Consider the following 19,366-nt stretch of genomic DNA (forward strand, 5'->3'; position numbering starts at 1 on the left):
AAATAAAAAAAAGTAGCTTAAATTTGTGCACCGCAATTGATTGCTTATCAAGGACCAGCTCCTCACTCCGGAATTTGCACTAGCGCTGATATGTGACAACCTGAACCTCCTTCTGATACAACAACCAAAGAAGGCTAACACCCACATCTTATATGTCTCCCCTTTTCTGCCCGTTCTATCTTTTACTCCATTCCGTTTATCAGTCTGATAGAGACTTCTAGCTGCAGCTTCCATAGCTTAGAATTATCCCCAGGGGTCAGACTGGACCTGAACTTTTTTGGTGAGCAGTACCCCTATGTGAGGGTATCAGGCGCTGTTCTGCTCAGCGTTGAGTCATCTGTGCTGGAAGTTGAATGCAGTTCCTATATAGGCGCCACCTCAGTGTCCTGATGTCACTTCTTTTCTTTCCGTACCTGTCAGTGCAGATCCGGAGAGAGCTACCCCCAGTCATTTTTTGACTGTCTTTTTTTCGACTTTTTGTTGATGTTTTTTTACATTTGTCTCCTGGTGTAGTAGATCTGTCAGTTAGGAAGGCTGGATTCAAGCCCTGTGGCGTCTGTCACCAGCAGTTGGCAGTGATGGACCCGCACCTAGTCTGTTTCTGGTACCTTTAGTGCCACCATGACGCAAACACCTGCATCTGTTGTCTCACCATGTGCCCCAAGGCCATGAGGGAGCTTTACCTCCAGCTTCTTGCTGCCGCAATATTCTCAATTGTGGTCTAGAGGAAGTTTTCAGGATTGGTCGCAGAGCCATAGCCCTTCGTCTAAGTCGTCCGACTTGGTAAGTTCCACAAGAAGAAGAGAAAGAAGTCAAAGATGTCTTCAACTTCACCTCATCTGTCGAAGTCATCTGACGAAATGAGAGAGCGCCTTCACTCGAGGCCTGGCTCCGCGGTTGAGCCTGTGCCATCTCTGCACCTCCCCACCCCCATTTCTGAGAATTCTATGAGGCCATTTACCTCATATTTGTGAGGCCTGTCCTTGTTGGAGCACGTCAGAGCCCGTGAGTTTGAGAGGGACCCCTACTGGTGCCCTGCTGTCAGGTCTGCCCATGGCGCTACTTAAACCACTTGGATCTACAGATGGATCCTGATCGGTGGTACTCTCTTCACCTTCCTCGGCGCCGGTTTCACTGTCGATGGTGCAGGTGACGCTGTTCCCTTTCTTATCCCCGACTCCGACACAAAGCCAGAGGGGCATCGCCTGAATCCCGTGCCGACTGGACCCATTCCATCCAGGCTGGACCCTAAGCCCTATTCCTACGGGTTAGGACTTGGGGAAGATTCGGAGGGGCCACCGGACTCTCAAGAATATTAACTCATAGATCATGATATGGACAAGTGTGAGGAATTGGTGGATGCCAGAGGACTGGACACCTCCCCAGATACTGGCTTGGTCTCTCCTCCTACCGTGGCAATGGAGGAGGAAGTCATATTTGCTATGGTGGTTTGGAGGGTGTCCAAAGTTCCGAACCTTTTAGTTGCCTTCTGTGACTAATATCATGACTAACATGTTGATGGAGGTGCTTCAGCTGGGAGTCACCCCTTCAGAACAGCTTCTCACACTTAAGGAAGCCCTCATGGATGTTTTTCTTGGGGCCGGGCCTGGTCCAAGTCCTGCACAGCGGCTCCTGTGCCCGCTGCCATCGCCCCACCCCAGGGGACTTCTCTATCCTCATCAAACACCGCACGCTGTAGAGCTTGGTGGTCCAAGCCTCCACTACCCAAGTAAATCTTTGCGCATTGCCTACCACCCCACCGTATAGGGAATTCAAAAGGCTGGGCACCTTGGGCAAGAAATTTCTTTTTTTTTGCCACTCTGACATTGTGGTCCGTGAACACTGCATGCCTTCTGGGCGGTTACTCCCATTCCCTTAGGGATTCTGTTGCACAGGTGCTGCCTACGGTCCCAGTGGAGGCCCGAGCCATAGTCTCCCAAGCTGTGGCTGATGGTAGAGAAGCAACTAAGTTCACAATTATTGTAGGCTAGACACAAGTGGCCTTATGGCGCCATGCCTGGCTGAGGACAATTGGATTTTCTGGGGATGTCCAAGCTTTGCTTTTGGACCTGCCCTTTGATGGCCCCTGTCTCTTCAGAAACAATGAGGAATCCCTGCTGGAGTGCTTCAAGGACAGCAGGGCTACATCTAGGTCCTTGGACCTTTCCTGGCCCCTCCAGTCACGCCCTTTGCTTCTTTCTTGGCCAAGGAAGGTGCTTCCAGCCGTGTCTGTACCTGCCCAGCAACCACGGACCGCAAGCATCCCAGCCCATGCATGGCCGAGGATATGGCAATCAGACCCCGTGTGTAAGGCAGCCAGAAGTCAGCCCAGTATAGTCCCCCACCCACCTGGTAGCCTCAGCCTCTAAGCTTCTTTAGTCTGCCCCCTGACCATCATGGGCAACCAATGGGCAGCAGGATATGCCAGTACCTACACCACTGGAGATCACTGATGACAACAACAGTGGTTGCAACTTATCTGCAGAGATCAGAGGTGGCAGTCTTCACCTATCTCAACGACTGCCTGTTGAAGGAGCCCTGAGCAGTAGTATGCCACCTCCAGACTACAGCAGACCTCCACTCACTGGGTTTCTCTATCAACATACTGAAGTTACACCTGACCCCTTCTCAGACGCATCCTTTTCTCAGGGCTGTGCGGGACACAGTGCAGTTTTTGGTTTAACCGCCTGAACAGCGAGTACAGGGTATTTAGGCTACGATACCGATGTTTCAGCCTTTATCCTGGGTTTCGGTGAGACTGACTCAGAGGCTACTGGGCCTCATGTCCTCCTGCATACTCCTTGTGACACATGCCTGCTGGCATATGCCGGCTCTGTAGTGGGACTTGAAGTTCTAGTGGTCGCAGAATCGGGGGAATCTCTACGCCATGGTCCAGATCTCAGAGAGCTCTGCTTAAGATCTGCAGTGGTGGCTAACGAATCATGATTGGGTCAGCGGCAGAGCCCTCTCCAACCAGAGTTGCCCGAAGAAGTTCATGCAGTTATGGGGTAAAAAAAATTAATTCAGGGTAGACATATGTACGCTACCAGCACTCTACACCCATCCCATAGCAAGGAACTAATGGCTCATCACTCCATAGGGAAAGAAAAAGTCAACATAACAATAGAGATTGTTGTAAATGTTAAATTTAGTGATTGTCTGAATGTCGTCCCTTGCTGATGTACTGCAATATCACACATATACCCTTTTCTTGGTCATCAATAAAAAGAGTGAAAAAAAAATATCTGACAGTAGTGCCAGATGCGTCACTCCTCGGCTAGTGCAGCCTTCTGGGAGAGGTGAAGAGGTGGAGAGGCCTCTGGTCTGCAGTGGAATCCAGACTCCACATCAACCTGTTGGAGCTTCAGACAATCTGGCTTGCATTGAAAGCACTTTCTACCCGTAACTTTATATATTGGACAAGATTAAAACATGGCATTGAAATTCACTTAGAAACATTGCATGGAAACAAAAATCTGACTACCAGGCATTCAGGGGTGCGCAGCACAGTCGGCTATGTCTTAAGCAGATTTTTCTCAAAGAAAACTGCCCGTATAACAATGAATACTGGTAAAAGCATGGCATGAAAATTCACTAACATAGCATGAAAACATTTTTTTGGCTTTCACCCCTACGAAGGTGCATGACTCAGTCGGCTGTAATATGTTTCCGCATTGCACTAAGATAGCCAGAAAATTAATCTGTGTATTTACTGTTCTAGTATTTTAAGAAAACTGTAATGGCAATTACTGTTCGTTAAACGTAGTCTATCCAGGAGTATGTATGATTCTCCACTATTGGGGTGTCTTTCATAGATTCACATGCTTGAATATTCCCCGTCGTCGGAGTGGAAGTCCCACGGTACATAAAATAGTAGTAAAAAATCACATATATAAAAATATGTCATAGTAATAATAATAATAATAATAATAATAAAATAGAATTTAATAATAATAATAGAATGCTTGAAAGTACCATAGAACATTATTAACACATAAGGAAGCATTGAGGGAGAATCACTTTACTGGCATATCCATGTCGGTATGATAGTCCATCCAATGAGATTCTGAAAGATTACGTGACCGCCAAAAGGGCCATTTCTGTGCTATGGTCTTGTCTAAAGCCAGACTGCGAAGGGTCCAGGATTTTATTCTCTTCAAAATAGGCTATTAATTGTTTGTTGATTAGTACTTCTAGCATTTTGCCCAGAAGGGGTAGCAAGGATATGGGTCAGTAATTAGATAAGGAACGCCTTCTCTGCTAGTGCTGTTGGATCTTTCTGCAGCCTTTCATACTGAATCCCACTCCAGGCTGTTGAAGAGGCTGTGCAAGCTAGGCATTCAGGGGACTGCTCTTAGATGGCTACACAGTTTTTTGGACGACCGATTCTAAAAGATTACTCTTGGCCCTTACACCTCCTGTATGATGCGAGTGGACAAGGCTGTACAACAGGGCTTATGCGTAAGCCCTACATTGTTTAGCATGTATGAGCACCCCTTGCTAAGATCATTGAGCCTTTTGGTTTTGAAATTATATCATATGCGGACGATACTCAGCTGAACTTCACTTTTGATTCTAAAATGGCCATATACAAAGCTCGCTTTGCTAAGGGACTTCTAGCCATCTCGAGTTGGATAACGACAACCATCTACAATTGAATGTAGAAAAGACTGAGATCTTGTTGTTCGGAAAAGCCATCACACTGTGGTTAAACGAGTGGTGGCCCCTCAAATTTGATCAGTCCCGATTCTCAAACAATCCGTGAAGAACCTTGTCATAAAAATTGTTCAACCCCTCTTTATGAAAGACCATATTCTGGCCACTCCTGGTTTTTGCTACTACAATATGTATCTTCTGCGCAGAATAGTTCCCTACCTTCCGATCTCAGCCAGATGAACATTCGTCCAAGCTCTGGTAGTTAGCTGATTAGATTAAGGGAATGCTTTACTGTCTGCAGCAAATACACTTGTGGCTAAACTTCAGGTAGTTCAAAATACTGCAGCCAGGCTTGTCCTCAACCTCCCGCCTGGTTCCCCATCCGTTGAAGTCCCTGCATTAGTTGCCAGTAAGACCACCATCGGCCTAGCTAATAGGTCTCCCCTTTGGGACCTTGTAAGTGTTAGTTATGCAGCACATTACAAGCAGGCTATGCGCCATGGGTGGGACAAAGAGATGCTGGATGCATCTCCTTTCACTTTGCACAAAGAAAAGTGCCACTTCATGAAGTCGCATTTAATTCTACAGAAATGTTTTAGCAGTTGAAGATCAAAACCAACATAAAGAAAACGTATAGCATCGAGACAGCCATTACACCACAAGAAGCTCCGCGCTTTCTGGGCATGGGAACTCACGTGCCAACATTCTATCTACTCTTGAAATCCTGATCATAATTCTAAAGCACTGCGGAGAACGAGCCTAGAGAACAGCTGTGAAGAAGCGTTTCAAGACACCAAACACTGTGCTGGGAGATGGTTTGTGGCGTGCTTCAACCCAGCTGAACAACGTAATTACTTGTGGATGTAAATTCTTACCGACTTGGTGAACGATAACTAACACACTAACTAACACACATACACACGCCCACCACAGGTTTGAAGTTTTGTCTGCCACAAATAACATAGGTGAGCCAACCTTCGACCCATCTAACAGCAGAACTATGCGGCCTTATGAGACAAAGCCACTGCAGTTCCCTGAAACTGTACACACCAAAAGATAGCAGTAGAGAAGGTGGAGCCTTAAAGTGAATGTGACAAAGCTGCTGGCACCAGAGTTTCAACCTCCTCCCTGCACCGATTAACAGTGATCCAGAGGGAGCGAAATGCTGGCACAATCCCACAAATTGGCGGACCCCACCCTTATTTTTTATTTTTTGGTACAACTCACAAGAGAACTACCAGTGGCTACATGTCTACATCCTCCCAGCAGGAAGCCGCTCTGGCGAGCAGCACTGCTGCCAAAGCTGAAGTATTAAAACCTGGGAATAAAAAGCTGAAGGCTCAGGAAACCACAGGATTTAAAGATCGGGAAGAGTTCAGGGTCTCAAGAGGTCTGTTGAAAGGCTAACTCGGCTTACAAGATCGAAGCATCCTCCCTTTGTGGCCCAAAAGGAAAGCGGGTGCTTCAAGTGGAGCCTAAAACTGGTAAGGTAGATCGCAGAACCGGTGATCCGTGCTGTAAACCACATCCCACACAATCACATCGGATGTTTTCATCGGATTACCTTTAGTTTGAACTAAAGGAGTATTTATAATGAATTCGGACTTCTTAGCTCGTTTTTTGTCCATATTTGTAAAAAAAGACTTTAAATGTATACGTTTTCTAAATGCTAAAGACTAAAATCACTGATGGATGCATCTGTTAATTACTTGGGTAAACGGCAACACCTCGTTTTTTAAAAATATATATGTATTAAGCACACCTAAAACCCTTATAGAATATATTTTACCCAATTAAAATATACTCCACTAAACCCTAAAAACTTCTATTAATAACTCATCCCTAAAACTTAAGAAATCTCTTGACCCTAAAACCACTATACACATTACACACACACACAGATACACTTTGTCCCATCAGAATTAGGTACCAGATGTAATCGGACCGAACTGTAATCTGCTGTTAATGACCAAATTTCCTGTATGTGGAACCAGCACACCTGTGATCAGCTGCCCTGGAGCCCCGCACCTCACGCCTGCATGACTCTTGCAGGGATCAGCTGAGGCTCTGAGCTCTGGCTGCCCACCGCCCTGGGCCATCCCGCTCTCTAGAACCTCCGGGGAGTCTGGAGCTCTGTTGGTGGTCATCGCAGAGCAGCCGACGTTCAAACCAAAGAGGAGATTTTTTGTCATTTCAAGGCACTAGACCGGATCACTCATTACAAACTACGTTGGAAAAGATCGCTGCTGTTTTATAACAGAGCTGCTGGCGCTCTGCCAACGAGGACAGACAGGATCGCTCTCTGGACAGGGAGAGTCGGCCACCATAGAGCATCGATAAGAACAGAGCAGTCAGGAATGAGGCCCTGTACACTATTCCCTCACCCTCGACTTAACTCTCCAGGTGCACCGTGTGAAACGGACCCCTTTGTCCTTATTTGTTTCCACTTCTATAGCGTTCAGCCTACCTCAGTAAGGCCACTTGATGCTCATGGGAGTAACTGCATCGAAGACTGAAGTCTGGACTTCCTACAAAATGGGGCCCTTACCCATGAATCAGTGCAAGCCTGCGGTTTCCTGCTGTACAAGTGTAAAATGCAACTGAGTGTGGTGCAGCGCTTAAATGGCACATGAAACACCGGGGCGCTACTGGCGCTATGGTTCTTGGCCCTATCTGTAGGTGTGGGGACGTGCAGCGGAAACATTAGAGGGGTGAAGTCCTCGCTACCCAGAGAGATGCTCTGCAACATGTGTGGCAAGAGGGGAGGGAGATAACCCGACACACAAGGAATGCAGATGCCACCCTGCGTGCCCCTGCTTGCTCCCGCAAGTAAAACGCTGTAGGAGTGAACATTTGCAAAAGAGGTGGGACATGCACCCGCCTTTGGCCATTTGCGTGCTTTTATTATTGAAAGACACACGCAAAGGCCAATCCGATATGTGGGAGGAGTCAAACACACACAAGACGTTTAAAGTGCTCACAAGAATCCTCCCATAGAGCAGCGCATGCACGCTGCGCTAGGCTCGACCTAAAACAGGAGTATTATCAAGATCTGCTGTCTCATATATATGGCCCTAAAAGGCAAAGGCCACAGCTATCTCCAACAGAAAATGAAATTGCATATACCCACCAGATATTTTCGATCCAAGGATAAAGCCCTGTAATGCATACCTCTCAATCGTGTCGGGTGGGAGTCGTTTGCTAAGAAGTGCTAACATTTTATTGTTGAAGCCACTGAAGTGCAACAAAAAGAAGTGAACCTGCTGTTGCTGAATAGATACCTTCAACAGTAGATCTTTAGTCACTCAGTGGGATATTTTCCTGTGTACCTCTGGATCCTTAGTCTACTAAACCTTTTGTTACATTGTACCTATACTGTTTCTTCCTTATTGCTTTTTTGCATTTGTTTGTTCAACTTGTTTGATGTTTGCTATTTGCACAGTACTCTGATACCCAGACAGGTCATGTTCGTGCCATATAAAACGCCTCAAACAAATTAATATTGAGCTTTTTCAGCCTCAAAGGTTTATATACATTCCATACGACTCGTAATACCGTACCACTATGGTTGGTTTTATGTTCCTTGCTCTGATTAACCCCTTCGACGCTCATGACGGAGCGGTTCCGTCATGAGCGCCGGTTTGGCTGTGCTTATGACGAAACCGTTCCATCATGACCACGCCCGTTCTTAAGAACGTTCAGCACAGCGCGAAAATTCGCGCCGCGCTGATGTGGTTAATGTTGTCTTAGCCAGGAAAACGTAGGGTGACTGTGTAAGCTATGATTTCTCTTCTAAAGAGCACCGACATTACTTTTTTGTTTTTACTTTTTGTTCATAATATGCTTCAAATTGTTCATTATTCTTTTTCTCTTACAGACTGAGACAACAATTGGCCTCAATTCATATCAGCAGAAAAGGTAAGCATGTTTTTTTCATCACAGTTTAACCAGTTTTTAACCTCCGTTCATGCATGCTTTTTCATCAAAGGTGGAAAGAAAATTGTTGTGGGTGAAAAGTAGGGAAAGTAATCTACAGTTAAATAAATAACTACTACATAATGTTTGTATATAAAATTACAAAAAAATTGAGAAAAAAATATACTACTGTTGCGAAATACTAAATACTCTTGATGTTTCTCCATTGAGTTTATTTTTTAATCGTATTTCAGTTTAATTTAGTCTTTCTAATTTCTCCTGCTTGTAATCTCAGCAAGGCTTGTGGCGTTTTAATATGCTAGCGATGCCAATTGCCTGTCAAATCATAAAGAAGGATAAAAAGCACACTTTGTAAAAAATAATTTCAGCAATTTTCCTGCACTAGGAATCCATCTTCGTTACCATTCTGTCTTCAGCTAGCATTATTTGAAAATACAAACACTGCCCATTTCCATTGGTAATGTTTCTTGGACTAGCAAAAATGTATTCTGTTAATAAAACCCTGTACACTCTAGCAGCACTGCTTGCTAAAGCTCTTACATAAGTTGAATGCAAGACCAAGTATTGTAATACTTGGTCTTCAATGCCATATTTTTTAGCATGCATGCTCAGAAGCATCTTTTGATCCAGGATATTCCTTGACCTTGTTGACTTTGTCAAAATGCTTTTTTACTTCAACATAATGGCCAACTTGGGCAGTGCCATTTTTTAAACACTTTTTGATTTTCATCCAGTGTCATCTGCACAAGCTTCTGAATTGGTATATCTTTAGAATTGTCCCTCCCTCCCTCCTCAGCCGGGTTCCGTGGTGCCTCCGGGCCCAACGGCCCCGGCTGGAGGGCCTAGCGGGTCGGGTGCTTCGGATCGGACGCCATCGGGTGCTTCGGCCCTGGCGCCGCAGGCCCTCCCTGGATCCGCTTCCGGATCCGGGTCGTCGCCGGTCGACCTCACGACCTCACTGGCGCCGGCCCAGCGGGTGTCTCCCGTGGTGCCTGCTATGGGCGCCGTCTCCGATCCTACACTCGGTCCGGCGCCACTGGGCGCCGCTACCGACGGCCTTTGGGCATTTCTATTTCCATGAACTGGCCCCATCTGCTGATCCTGAACTACAGGAGATGGATGACAAGGGTGATTGGGAGGGGTCTGAGGACCCTCTGGCACGGGAGTGCCAGTCTCAACAGGACTGGACATATGAGCTTGGGGAGGCCAGTGTAATTGACACTTCGCCAGACACTGGATTTGTCACCCCTCCAACCGTGGCTACGGAGGAGGAGGCTGCTTATAGTGTAGTGTTGACTAGGGCAGCCAAGGCCCTAAACCTTGAGCTCCCTGTCGTGGCCGTGAGGACTAACCTTCTCACTGAGGTCCTTAAACCGCAGGCAAGCTCCAGTGAGCCTCTACTGACGTTTTGCAGGCGACCCATGCTTTTTGTCTACCCATCCTACCCCCGAGAGCCTGGTCATCCAGGCCTCCACTTCCCAGACCGCATTTCTGACGGCCCGCCCGATCGGGAATCCAAGAGGTACGAACAGTTCGGGAAGAAGGTGTTCTCGTCCCTGAGTTTGGGACTGCGGTTAGTCAATACCTCATGCCTCTTGGGCCGCTACACCCACACCCTGTGGGACACGGTCGCGGAAGTGCTGCCACAATGTCCGGAGGAGGCCCGGGCAAAACTCGCCCAAGCCCTTGCAGAGGGTCGAGATGCAGCACGGTATTCCATCCGGTGTGTGCTGGATTCAACGGACTCACTGGGCATGGCGATGGCAACGACGGTGACGGTTCGACGCCACGCCTGGTTGAGGTCCGCCAACTTTTCGGCTGATGTCCAGGCTACCCTTCTGGATATGCCGTTTGATCGATGGCCGTCATCTTTTGGCAACAAGGCAGACCATGCGCTTGAGCTTTTTAAGGACTCCAGGGATACGGCCAAGTCCTTGGGCCTCTCGGTCCCACGCCAGCAAACAGGTGCCTTTCGCTCCTTTCGTGGCCAAAGAAGGGGCGCCCCCACACGTGCCGCAGAATGTTCAACAGCGTGGTGGCGGCCGTGGAAACCGCTGTAGCGGCGGTCGGGGACCGCGGTAAGGCAAGTCCACACCTTTCCCCGCAGCACCTGCCTCAAAACCGTCCTAGTCCGTGCTTTCAGGCCATGTGACGCCAGTGGGGGGCAGGGTTCGCCATCACCTCTTCCACTGGTGCACTGTCACATCAGACAAGTGGGTGCTGCAAATCGTCCGAAGGGGCTACTCCCTCCCCTTCGAGGCGACCCCTCCAGCCATGCCACCGCAATTCCACCGCGTGTCGGGAGATCACTTTCAACTTCTGCTAGAGGAAGTCACTGCCCTCTTGGCCAAGGGGGCCATCGAGCGCGGTCCGGGGCCGGAAGTAGGGTGTGGTTGTTACTCCCACTACTTTCTGGTACCCAAGAAGGGCAAAGGGGGCCTACGCCCTATCTTGACTTACGGAACGTCAACGGCTTCCTCCGACAGGAGAAGTTCAAGATGCTGACTCTGGCTCAGGTCTTAGCTGCCCTGGACCCCGGAGACTGGATGGTAGCGTTGGACTTGCAGGATGCTTATTTTCACATCCCCGTCCTGCCGATCCACCAGCGTTACCTTAGGTTCACGGTAGGCCACGCGCACTTTCAATTTACCGTGCTCCCCTTCGGCCTTACCAGCGCCCCACGGGTGTTCACGAAAGTGATGGCGGTGGTCGCAGCCCATCTGCGCAGGTTAGGGGTGTCAGTCTTCCCCTACCTCGACGACTGGTTGTTGAAGGCGGGCTCGCCCCAGACAGTCGTCAGCCACCTCCAGATTATGGCCGATCTCCTGCACCTGCTGGGGTTCTCCATCAAGGTGCTGAAGTCGCACCTGTGTCCCTCCCAGAAGCTCCTCTTCATCGGAGCGGTTCTGGACTCGGCGCAGTTTAGGATTTATCCTCCCGAACAGCAAGTTCGGGTTATTCAGGCTATGATTCCGATCTTTCAGCCTTTATCCCGAGTCTCGGTCAGGTTGACGCTGCGGCTTCTGGGGCTGATGGCCTCCTGCATCCTTCTGGTGCATCACGCCCGGTGAAGGATGCGGGCTCTGCAGTGGGACCTGAAGTTTCAGTGGGCCCAGCATCAGGACAACTTGTCCGACCATGTCTTGATCTCGGAGGGCACTTCAAGACAGTCGCAGTGGTGGCTCACGGACCGCGATTGGGTCAGTGGCAGATCCCTCTCCCTACCCCACACGGAGCACGTAGTTGTGACACACTTCCCTCCTGGGCTGGGGGGGCCACATGGCAGAGGCGGAGATCAGAGGCCTCTGGTCTCCGGCGGAGTCCCAGCTCCACATCAACCTTCTGGAGCTGCGGGCGATCCGACTTGCACTGAAGGCTTTCCTCCCCTCTGTCGGGGCAGTGTAATGCAGGTGTTCACTGACAACACCACCGACATGTGGTACTGCAACAAACAGGGCGGGGTGGGGTCGTGGACCCTATGCCAGGAGGCTCTGCACCTCTGGCAGTGGCTGGAACATCAAGGCGTGATCCTGGTGGTTCAACACCTGGCAGGTTCCCTGAACGCCAGGGCGGACGAACTCAGCCGCCGGTGCATGATGGATCACGAATGGCGTCTGAACTCGGATGTTGCGCAAAGCCTATTTCAGCAGTGGGGAGAGCCTTGGTTAGATCTATTCGCCACAGAAGAGAATGCGCAATGTCATCAGTTCTGCGCGTTGGAGTTTCCAAGGCGGCACTCGCTCGGAGACGCTTTTCGTCGCGAGTGGAGTTGCGGTCTATTGTACGCCTTTCCGCCTATACCACTTCTTCCCAGAGTGCTGAAGAAGATCAGGTTCGATCGGGCCCAGGTTATCCTTGTGGCTCCGGACTGGGCACAAAGATACTGGTATCCCGAGCTACTCAGCATGTCAGTCGATCCCCCGATTCGTCTGCCTCTTCAGGAGGACCTTCTGTCGCAGCAGCAGGGGACGGTCCTCCACCCGAACCTGTCCAGTCTCCACCTACGAGCTTGGAGATTGAGCGGCGACAGTTGAGGCCATTTGACTTGCCTCCCGAAGTCTGTAATGTTATTCTGGCAGCCAGGCGTCCCTCCACGAAGTCGGTATAAGCCTGCAGGTGGAACAGATTTGTGGCATAGTGCACAGCAACGGCTGTGGATCCACTCTCTGCACCCCTTTCTGAGGTTCTCCTCTTCCTTCTTTCTCTTGCCCAGCAGGGCTCTGCTCTGGGCACTATCAAGGGCTACCTTTCTGCCCTTTCAACCTTCTTAAAGCTACCTGATCAGCCTTCCTTGTTCAAGTCCCCGATTGTAAATAGGTTTCTGAAGGGCATCACACACCTGTTCCCTCCTGTTCCTTTCGTGATGCCCCAGTGGGACATGAATCTTGTGCTTACCTACCTAAAGTGTGCTCCCTTTGAGCTGCTCCATAACTGTCCTCTCCGTCTTCTTACATTGAAGACTGCTTTCCTGGTTGCCATCACCTCTGCCAGGAGAGTGAGTGAGCTCCAGGCTCTTTCTTCTTCACCTCCTTTCCTCTCTGTTCATCCGGATAAGGTTGTGTTGCGGACAAGACCCTCTTTCCTACCCAAGGTTGTCCTGGCCTTCCACATCGGGTAGTCAATTACCTTGCCCACCTTCTTTTCGCCTCCGCATCCCTCGAAAGAGGAAGAGAGGCTCCACCATCAGGACCCAAAACGTGCGCTCTCTTACTATCTGGATCGCACACGCCAGTTCCGGGTGGATGACCAACTCTTTGTTGGTTACGTGGGCGCTAAGAAGGGAAAGGTGGTGCACAAGCGGACCATTTCGCGGTGGATCATCTTGTGTATCCAGGCATGTTACTCCTTGGCTAAGAAGGAACCCCCTGTTGGACTGAGGGCTCATTCCACTCGGGCCACGGCTACTACCACTGCCCTGGGCCGAGGAGTGCCCTTGCAGGACATTTGCCAGGCAGCTACGTGGGCCTCGCTGCACACGTTCGCAAGACACTTCTGCCTGGACAGCCAAGTCCGGAGGGATGGCTTCTTTGGCCGTTCCGTCCTCCAGGACTTTCTGGTGTGATTATTGGTTCGCAGACCAACCTCCGGGGTTGGTATTGCTGGGTATCTATTCTAAGGTAAGGAATCTATCACTAACGTGTCTCTTTCAGATGCACAAGTTACTACTTGTGTAACGATATATCTGTAAGAGACATTAGTTAGTGATAGATTCCTTACCGACCCACCCATCCTCCCCGATCTGCGAACTGATATCTAGGGTTAAGGTCATCCCCTTTCAGGGCCTTAGTTTCACGACACCAGTGTTGGTTCTATCTTGGCTCTGCGTATCTGGCGCGGAAAAGCTGTGTATCAGAACTGACATCAGCGCGCATGGGCGGCGTCTAAGTACTCTGATGAATCATTCTGGTGCTAACGACGGACGCGAAGCCGCGGACGACGCCTGCCGGCGCGCAGGTGTTTTGCTACGCAAAATTTTCCAGATCCAGTCTGACGCCTGGGGATATTCTAAGGTAAGGAATCTTTCACTAACTAATGTCTCTTACAGATATATTGTTACACAAGTAGTAACTTTTGCACCAGGCTCTAAGCGCAACCTTTTCTATGATTGCGTTTGCCGATGTACAACTAGAATCTGTAGTGACCAAGGGCCAGATGTAGGTAAAATAGATTTACCGATTCTTAATTACCGAATCGGTAAATCTGAGGGGTGGCTATGTGGGTATTCCAGATGTGCTGGAATAACGAATCGGAAAAATTCGGTATTTACCGATTCGGTAAATACCGAATCGGTAATGCCCATTCATTCCTATGGGCTTTGAAGCCCATAGGAATGAATGGGCATTACCGATTCGGTATTTACCGAATCGGTAAATACCGATTTTCACAAGGGTGCAGGGGGTGTCACTTTGACACCCTCTGGCACCCCCAAAACGGGCTCGGGTGCCATGTGGCAGGCATACATGCCCTAAGGGCAGGTCTGCCTGTCACATGGCAAAGGTGTGCATGCACACATGTGCATGCACACCAGAATCGGTATTTTACCATCAAATTGGATTTGATGGTAAAATACCGATTCGGTAAGGCCTCTGGGACTCAGAAGAGTCCCACCTACATCTGGGTGCCTCAGATTCGGTAAATTTACCGAATTTTTATTTTACCGATGCGGTAAAATTACCGAATCGGTAACTTTACCGAATCGGTATAAAAATGCCCCCTACATACCTGTCACCCATTTGCCGATCGGTAACGGCCAAAATTGGCCGTTACCGGTCGGTAAATGGCCTGAAACGGCCACCTACATCTGCCCCCCAAGTCTCCTATAGTCCCCACAACCAATCTAAGGATTATTACATGGGCAGCCATGGTGATGAATATCAAGAGCATGACCTATTTATACAATTTTTTCGTGTAAAAATTCTTTGTCCGATTTTACAAATATAGGTAGTATTAATTTTGCCTCTATTCACTCTGAACTTATGGGTACATTAAGATCATGCTTTGTGAAGAAGCAGAAAAGAGGTGCTTTTCAAAAGAAAACTCCCTCCTGTACTCGCCTGCTATGTGCCATAAAAAAGGGCCAAAGAGCTGAGGAGGAACAGTGGTTGAAGCCCTAGAAAAAGGACACCATAAGACTTTCTGGAAAATTATATCTGTTAACTCCTCTAATGCCAATCAACTGGAACAACCTATAAAACCAGACACTTTAGTGGCTTGTACAAGGGACATTGGAAACAAAAGAACCTAGTGTGTCCCCACGAAGGTGTTAAGAGTACCAATTTGGGAAATTAAATCCATGCAGAGACCAGTAGAGTTACCACATTAAACATTATTCCTTATTTTACTATAGCCGAAACCCATCTAGCTGTAAAACAAATTTAAAAAGGTAAGGCATCAGGGATGGACGCCAAACCGGGCGACCTTTTTTGTCCTTACCAGACATCTGGATGCCATTCCTGAAAGCTGTATTTTACAGCATCCTAAAAGGCAATTCTATTCCCCCCACATGACATGGAGCAATTATTATACCGATTTACAAAAAGGGAGAAATATCATACCCCTCCAACTACAGACCGGCCTGCTGGATAATGCACAGAAAATGTTCTGCAGGCAGGTGCTGTTCAAACGTAATGACTGGATAGACCAGACCAACATCCTAGAAGAGGCGCAAGCTGGGTTCAGATCAAAGATCAGCATAATGGATCAGGACCTCCTCTTCAATGTGATAACCTGGAAATATGTCACCTTGAAGCGTGACCATCTATGTCGCATTTATCGACCTGAGGGGGGCATTCAACCTGGTCCCAAGGGAAACTCTATGGGATGTACTGGATGGGTATGGTATTCCCCCAGACCAGCTAAGGTTATTGAAAGTCCTACACGCAAATACATTTGCAAAGGTCAGGTGGAATAATGCTTGGGATTTGTCGGATAAGAACAGAAGGAGATGGACGTAGAGCTGAAACTTTTCAGACACTCCCCCAGTCACAGATCTGTGTTGAATCCATCATCGTTCTTTAGCTCACTTTGCCACCTCAGTTCATTCATGGCTATATGCAAATCAGTCTTGACCCAGTGCCTCATGGGAACAGTCCAGCCCAAACTGCCAAGCCAGGTCTTCCTGGAACCGTAAACAAACATCCTTGTATTTGCTTTGTTCGCCCTAAGTTGGCAGGGTATGCCCAGACGTGGGTCCCTTGCTCACTTTGCCACTGGATTCAAGCTAGCCTGGCTGATGAAGGGTGTTACCCAGAAACCGGTCCCAGGATGCTTGTTTCCGGTTCAGGGAAGACCTGGCTTGGCAGTTTGGGCTGGACTGTTCCCATAAGGCACAGGGTCAAGACTGATTTGTATATAGCTTGGTCTGAACTGAGGTGACGAATTGAGCTACAAAAAGATTATGGATTCAACCAAGATCTGTGACTGGGGGTGAGTGTCTGGAAAGTTTCAGCACGCCATCCATCATTTCCTTGTGTTTGCTAAGATCAAGATTAATCAAGGGGTGAGACAAGGGTGTGTCCTTGCCCCCACCCTTTTAAGCCTCTACATTAATATAGCAGTAGGCAGATTGATAGACTGCAAACATGATGCCCCTAAAATAGCAGGTGTGTCTACTCCTATTTTGATGATTGCGTACGACACCCTGCTAATTTCACATACCCCAATAGGGACAGCAAGCAGAACTAAATGCCTATGTCTCCTTCTGTGAGGAGAGAGGCTTATAATTAAACTCCTCGGCGTCCAAAGTTATGACCATTCATCCTCAAAGAATGTATGGAGAAAATATGTTATAGAAGGGGTCCCCCTTGAGAAAGTCTTATACTTTGATTACCTGGGAGTTAGGTTAAGCGATAGCCAGTCATGGGGTCCTCAATTTAGAAAAATGAAAAACCATCCTCCAAATAAAAACCTCCGCTATAGGGAGAAAGTATAGGGCTGAATCTGGAGGTGCTTTGTCACCGGTTATTACTGTATCCAGAGCATCAGCTGTAGCCTCAGCAATTTATGGAGCTGAAATTTAGGGCTACGTCTCGGCAGAGACGTTGCCAAAGTTCATAAGGGGCCTTTTTAACCCCCCCCCCCACCCCCCCACCCCCCTCCCCAGTATCCCTATTACCCCATTGAACTAGCCATAACCCACCAGTGAACTAGTAATTTATAGGGACTGCGTGAAAGAGCTACTGTCTCATGATAGGGACCAGAGTACTCCCGTTCTGATGACTAATGGATGGAATACCCCAGAGCTGATTACCAAAAGTAATGCTCAAGTAGTAAAAGAAATCGGTTCTGGGGGGGCAACTGTACTGCAAATTTGGAAAGTATACCAGGTCCACAGTATAACTGGCCAGTTCCTTAACCACAAATGTATACCCAGTCTTGAGCCATGTATGGACCGAACAGACCCATACCGTTCCCTATTTAGGTGTGGTATACTGCCCTTGAGAACCCACACTATGAAATGGGATACGGCTCCCACAAATTCCACGTTTTGCCCAATATTGTGGAATTGGTAGAGCACGTTATGCTTTTTTGCCCTCAATATAGAATCGCCTGCAAGAAATGGTTGATAGCCACACTCAAATCCATGGGAGTAAGACACTGTAGGGAAGCAATAAGGTTTCTCAAGAGCGACACCAGGAAATTATTAGCCCTGGCAGTCTCGCGCTATTTGCTCTGTGCCTGGAATCCGAGGAAGAAGGCTATAGATAATTTTCCGTCTATGATAGCCAGTCCAATGAAAAAGGCATAGAAGGCCCATTTAGTGTCTTACCTTTTCCCCTGTCTCATACACTAAACATAGTTATTGGGACGTATGACATTTCTATGCTTTGGTTATTAAATAGTTTTATTTACATATTAATTTTAATCAGTATGCAGGACCCTTATGTAATAGGTTAATCCATTTGGTTCTTGGAAAAGCATATACTACACAAAGAAGTGTCAGGAATTATTTTATTCAATAAATATTAATCGTAACTTATTGCTGATTATAACCTATTGCGAAAAGGAAGTTTTTATGATGTTTTTATTGATATTGAATCTTATGCTCTGTTTGTAACCTTTTATGGCTCTTAGACGAAATGAAAGGTTTGATGAAGTAAGTGAATATGCAATTCAAAGTTAAGTGTCGCAGTGGATAAAATCAACATAAACGCATTAATAATGCAAATTTGCAAGTCTTTTTTTCAAAAACGATTTTTATTTAAACAGAGTATTAGCAAAATTGTAGGCTGTTGTATTTGAATGCAAGCAGCAGAATCATTTTGTGTGTGAATAAGGCTGGACTGTTCCTTGCTGATTACTTACAAGCCATCCCCGTCATGAAAACTGAAAAAGGGACAGTAATGCGCCACTTAGCATAACCATTTCAGTATAATAGCTTTGCTATGTGCTACTACTCTGAAAACCCTCAAGATCCGTGGTTGGTTGACATGTATGTGGAGAAGATAATCCTCCCCACTATATCAGTTGCAGATAGAATGAAACTGAATGCTACTGTTAAGCAGAAGACGTCATTTATATTATAACAAACAGTGGGTTGAGTATTACTTATCCCTTTACGGCAAAGATCCTTGTCCCAGCAACAAACGTTCTAAATGCTTGATCCAGTCCTATACATATTGCAAGTTTAAAGTTGATACAGGATTTTGAGTGGATCAGCTTTCTTACTTATATAAAATTATTTTGTTGTACAGGATACTAGCACTTGTTGTACTGGTAGTTCCATTATGTAAAAAAACGTCAACAAAAAGGCTTTCCAGGTCTTTTAGATTGCGAAATTAAACTATTTGTAATATTAATTTTAAATGATCTACTGTCCAGAATTAAAGAAAAGAACATACCATTAGCACAAGCAGAATTTAGCGCACAGTTGCGTATAGCAGATAACATAATGGCCTTGTTTGTTTTCAAAGAGTTTCCCTCTAGGCATAAATGTACATTGTTACCTAGTGAATTACTCAAATGCCTTTGCAAAGTGAGCTCAAATTGTTTTTAGGCTCAGTATGGAGAACTATGACATGGAGAGTTAACAGCTATCTTTAATCCAGAGGTTCCATGAGGATATTTGGGTTAGAGTTAATCTTGGTAAATCGGGTGCATTTATGGATTTTTAGTTGCAGTAAATTGTCTGAAACAAAGATGAATGTTAGCCCAACCTTATTTTATTTGTCTGATTCGACTGCGCAATTTAGGAAGACAGACATGTTTACTGTTATTTTAGGGGTTTTTAAACTTGTATTGTTAATGTATGCTGATAATGATTTTTAATCCATCA

The 19,366-nt window shown here is 47.2% G+C and overlaps 1 protein-coding gene across 1 annotated transcript in view; it reads left to right on the top strand.

Moving 5' to 3' along the window:
• The window catches only part of LOC147668662 (transmembrane protein 131-like), a gene marked incomplete at its 3' end in the record, with an annotated part of 812,034 nt that overhangs the window by 251,308 nt on the left and 541,360 nt on the right, over positions 1-19,366 (top strand). The window contains exon 3 of the mRNA XM_086948537.1: positions 8,534-8,574. Coding sequence (XP_086804663.1) covers positions 8,534-8,574 — 41 coding nt within the window. The remainder of the gene's footprint in view (positions 1-8,533; positions 8,575-19,366) is intronic.

This window comes from Lissotriton vulgaris, unplaced genomic scaffold (assembly GCF_964263255.1).
Source record: "Lissotriton vulgaris unplaced genomic scaffold, aLisVul1.2 SCAFFOLD_700, whole genome shotgun sequence".
Lineage (NCBI taxonomy): Eukaryota > Metazoa > Chordata > Amphibia > Caudata > Salamandridae > Lissotriton > Lissotriton vulgaris.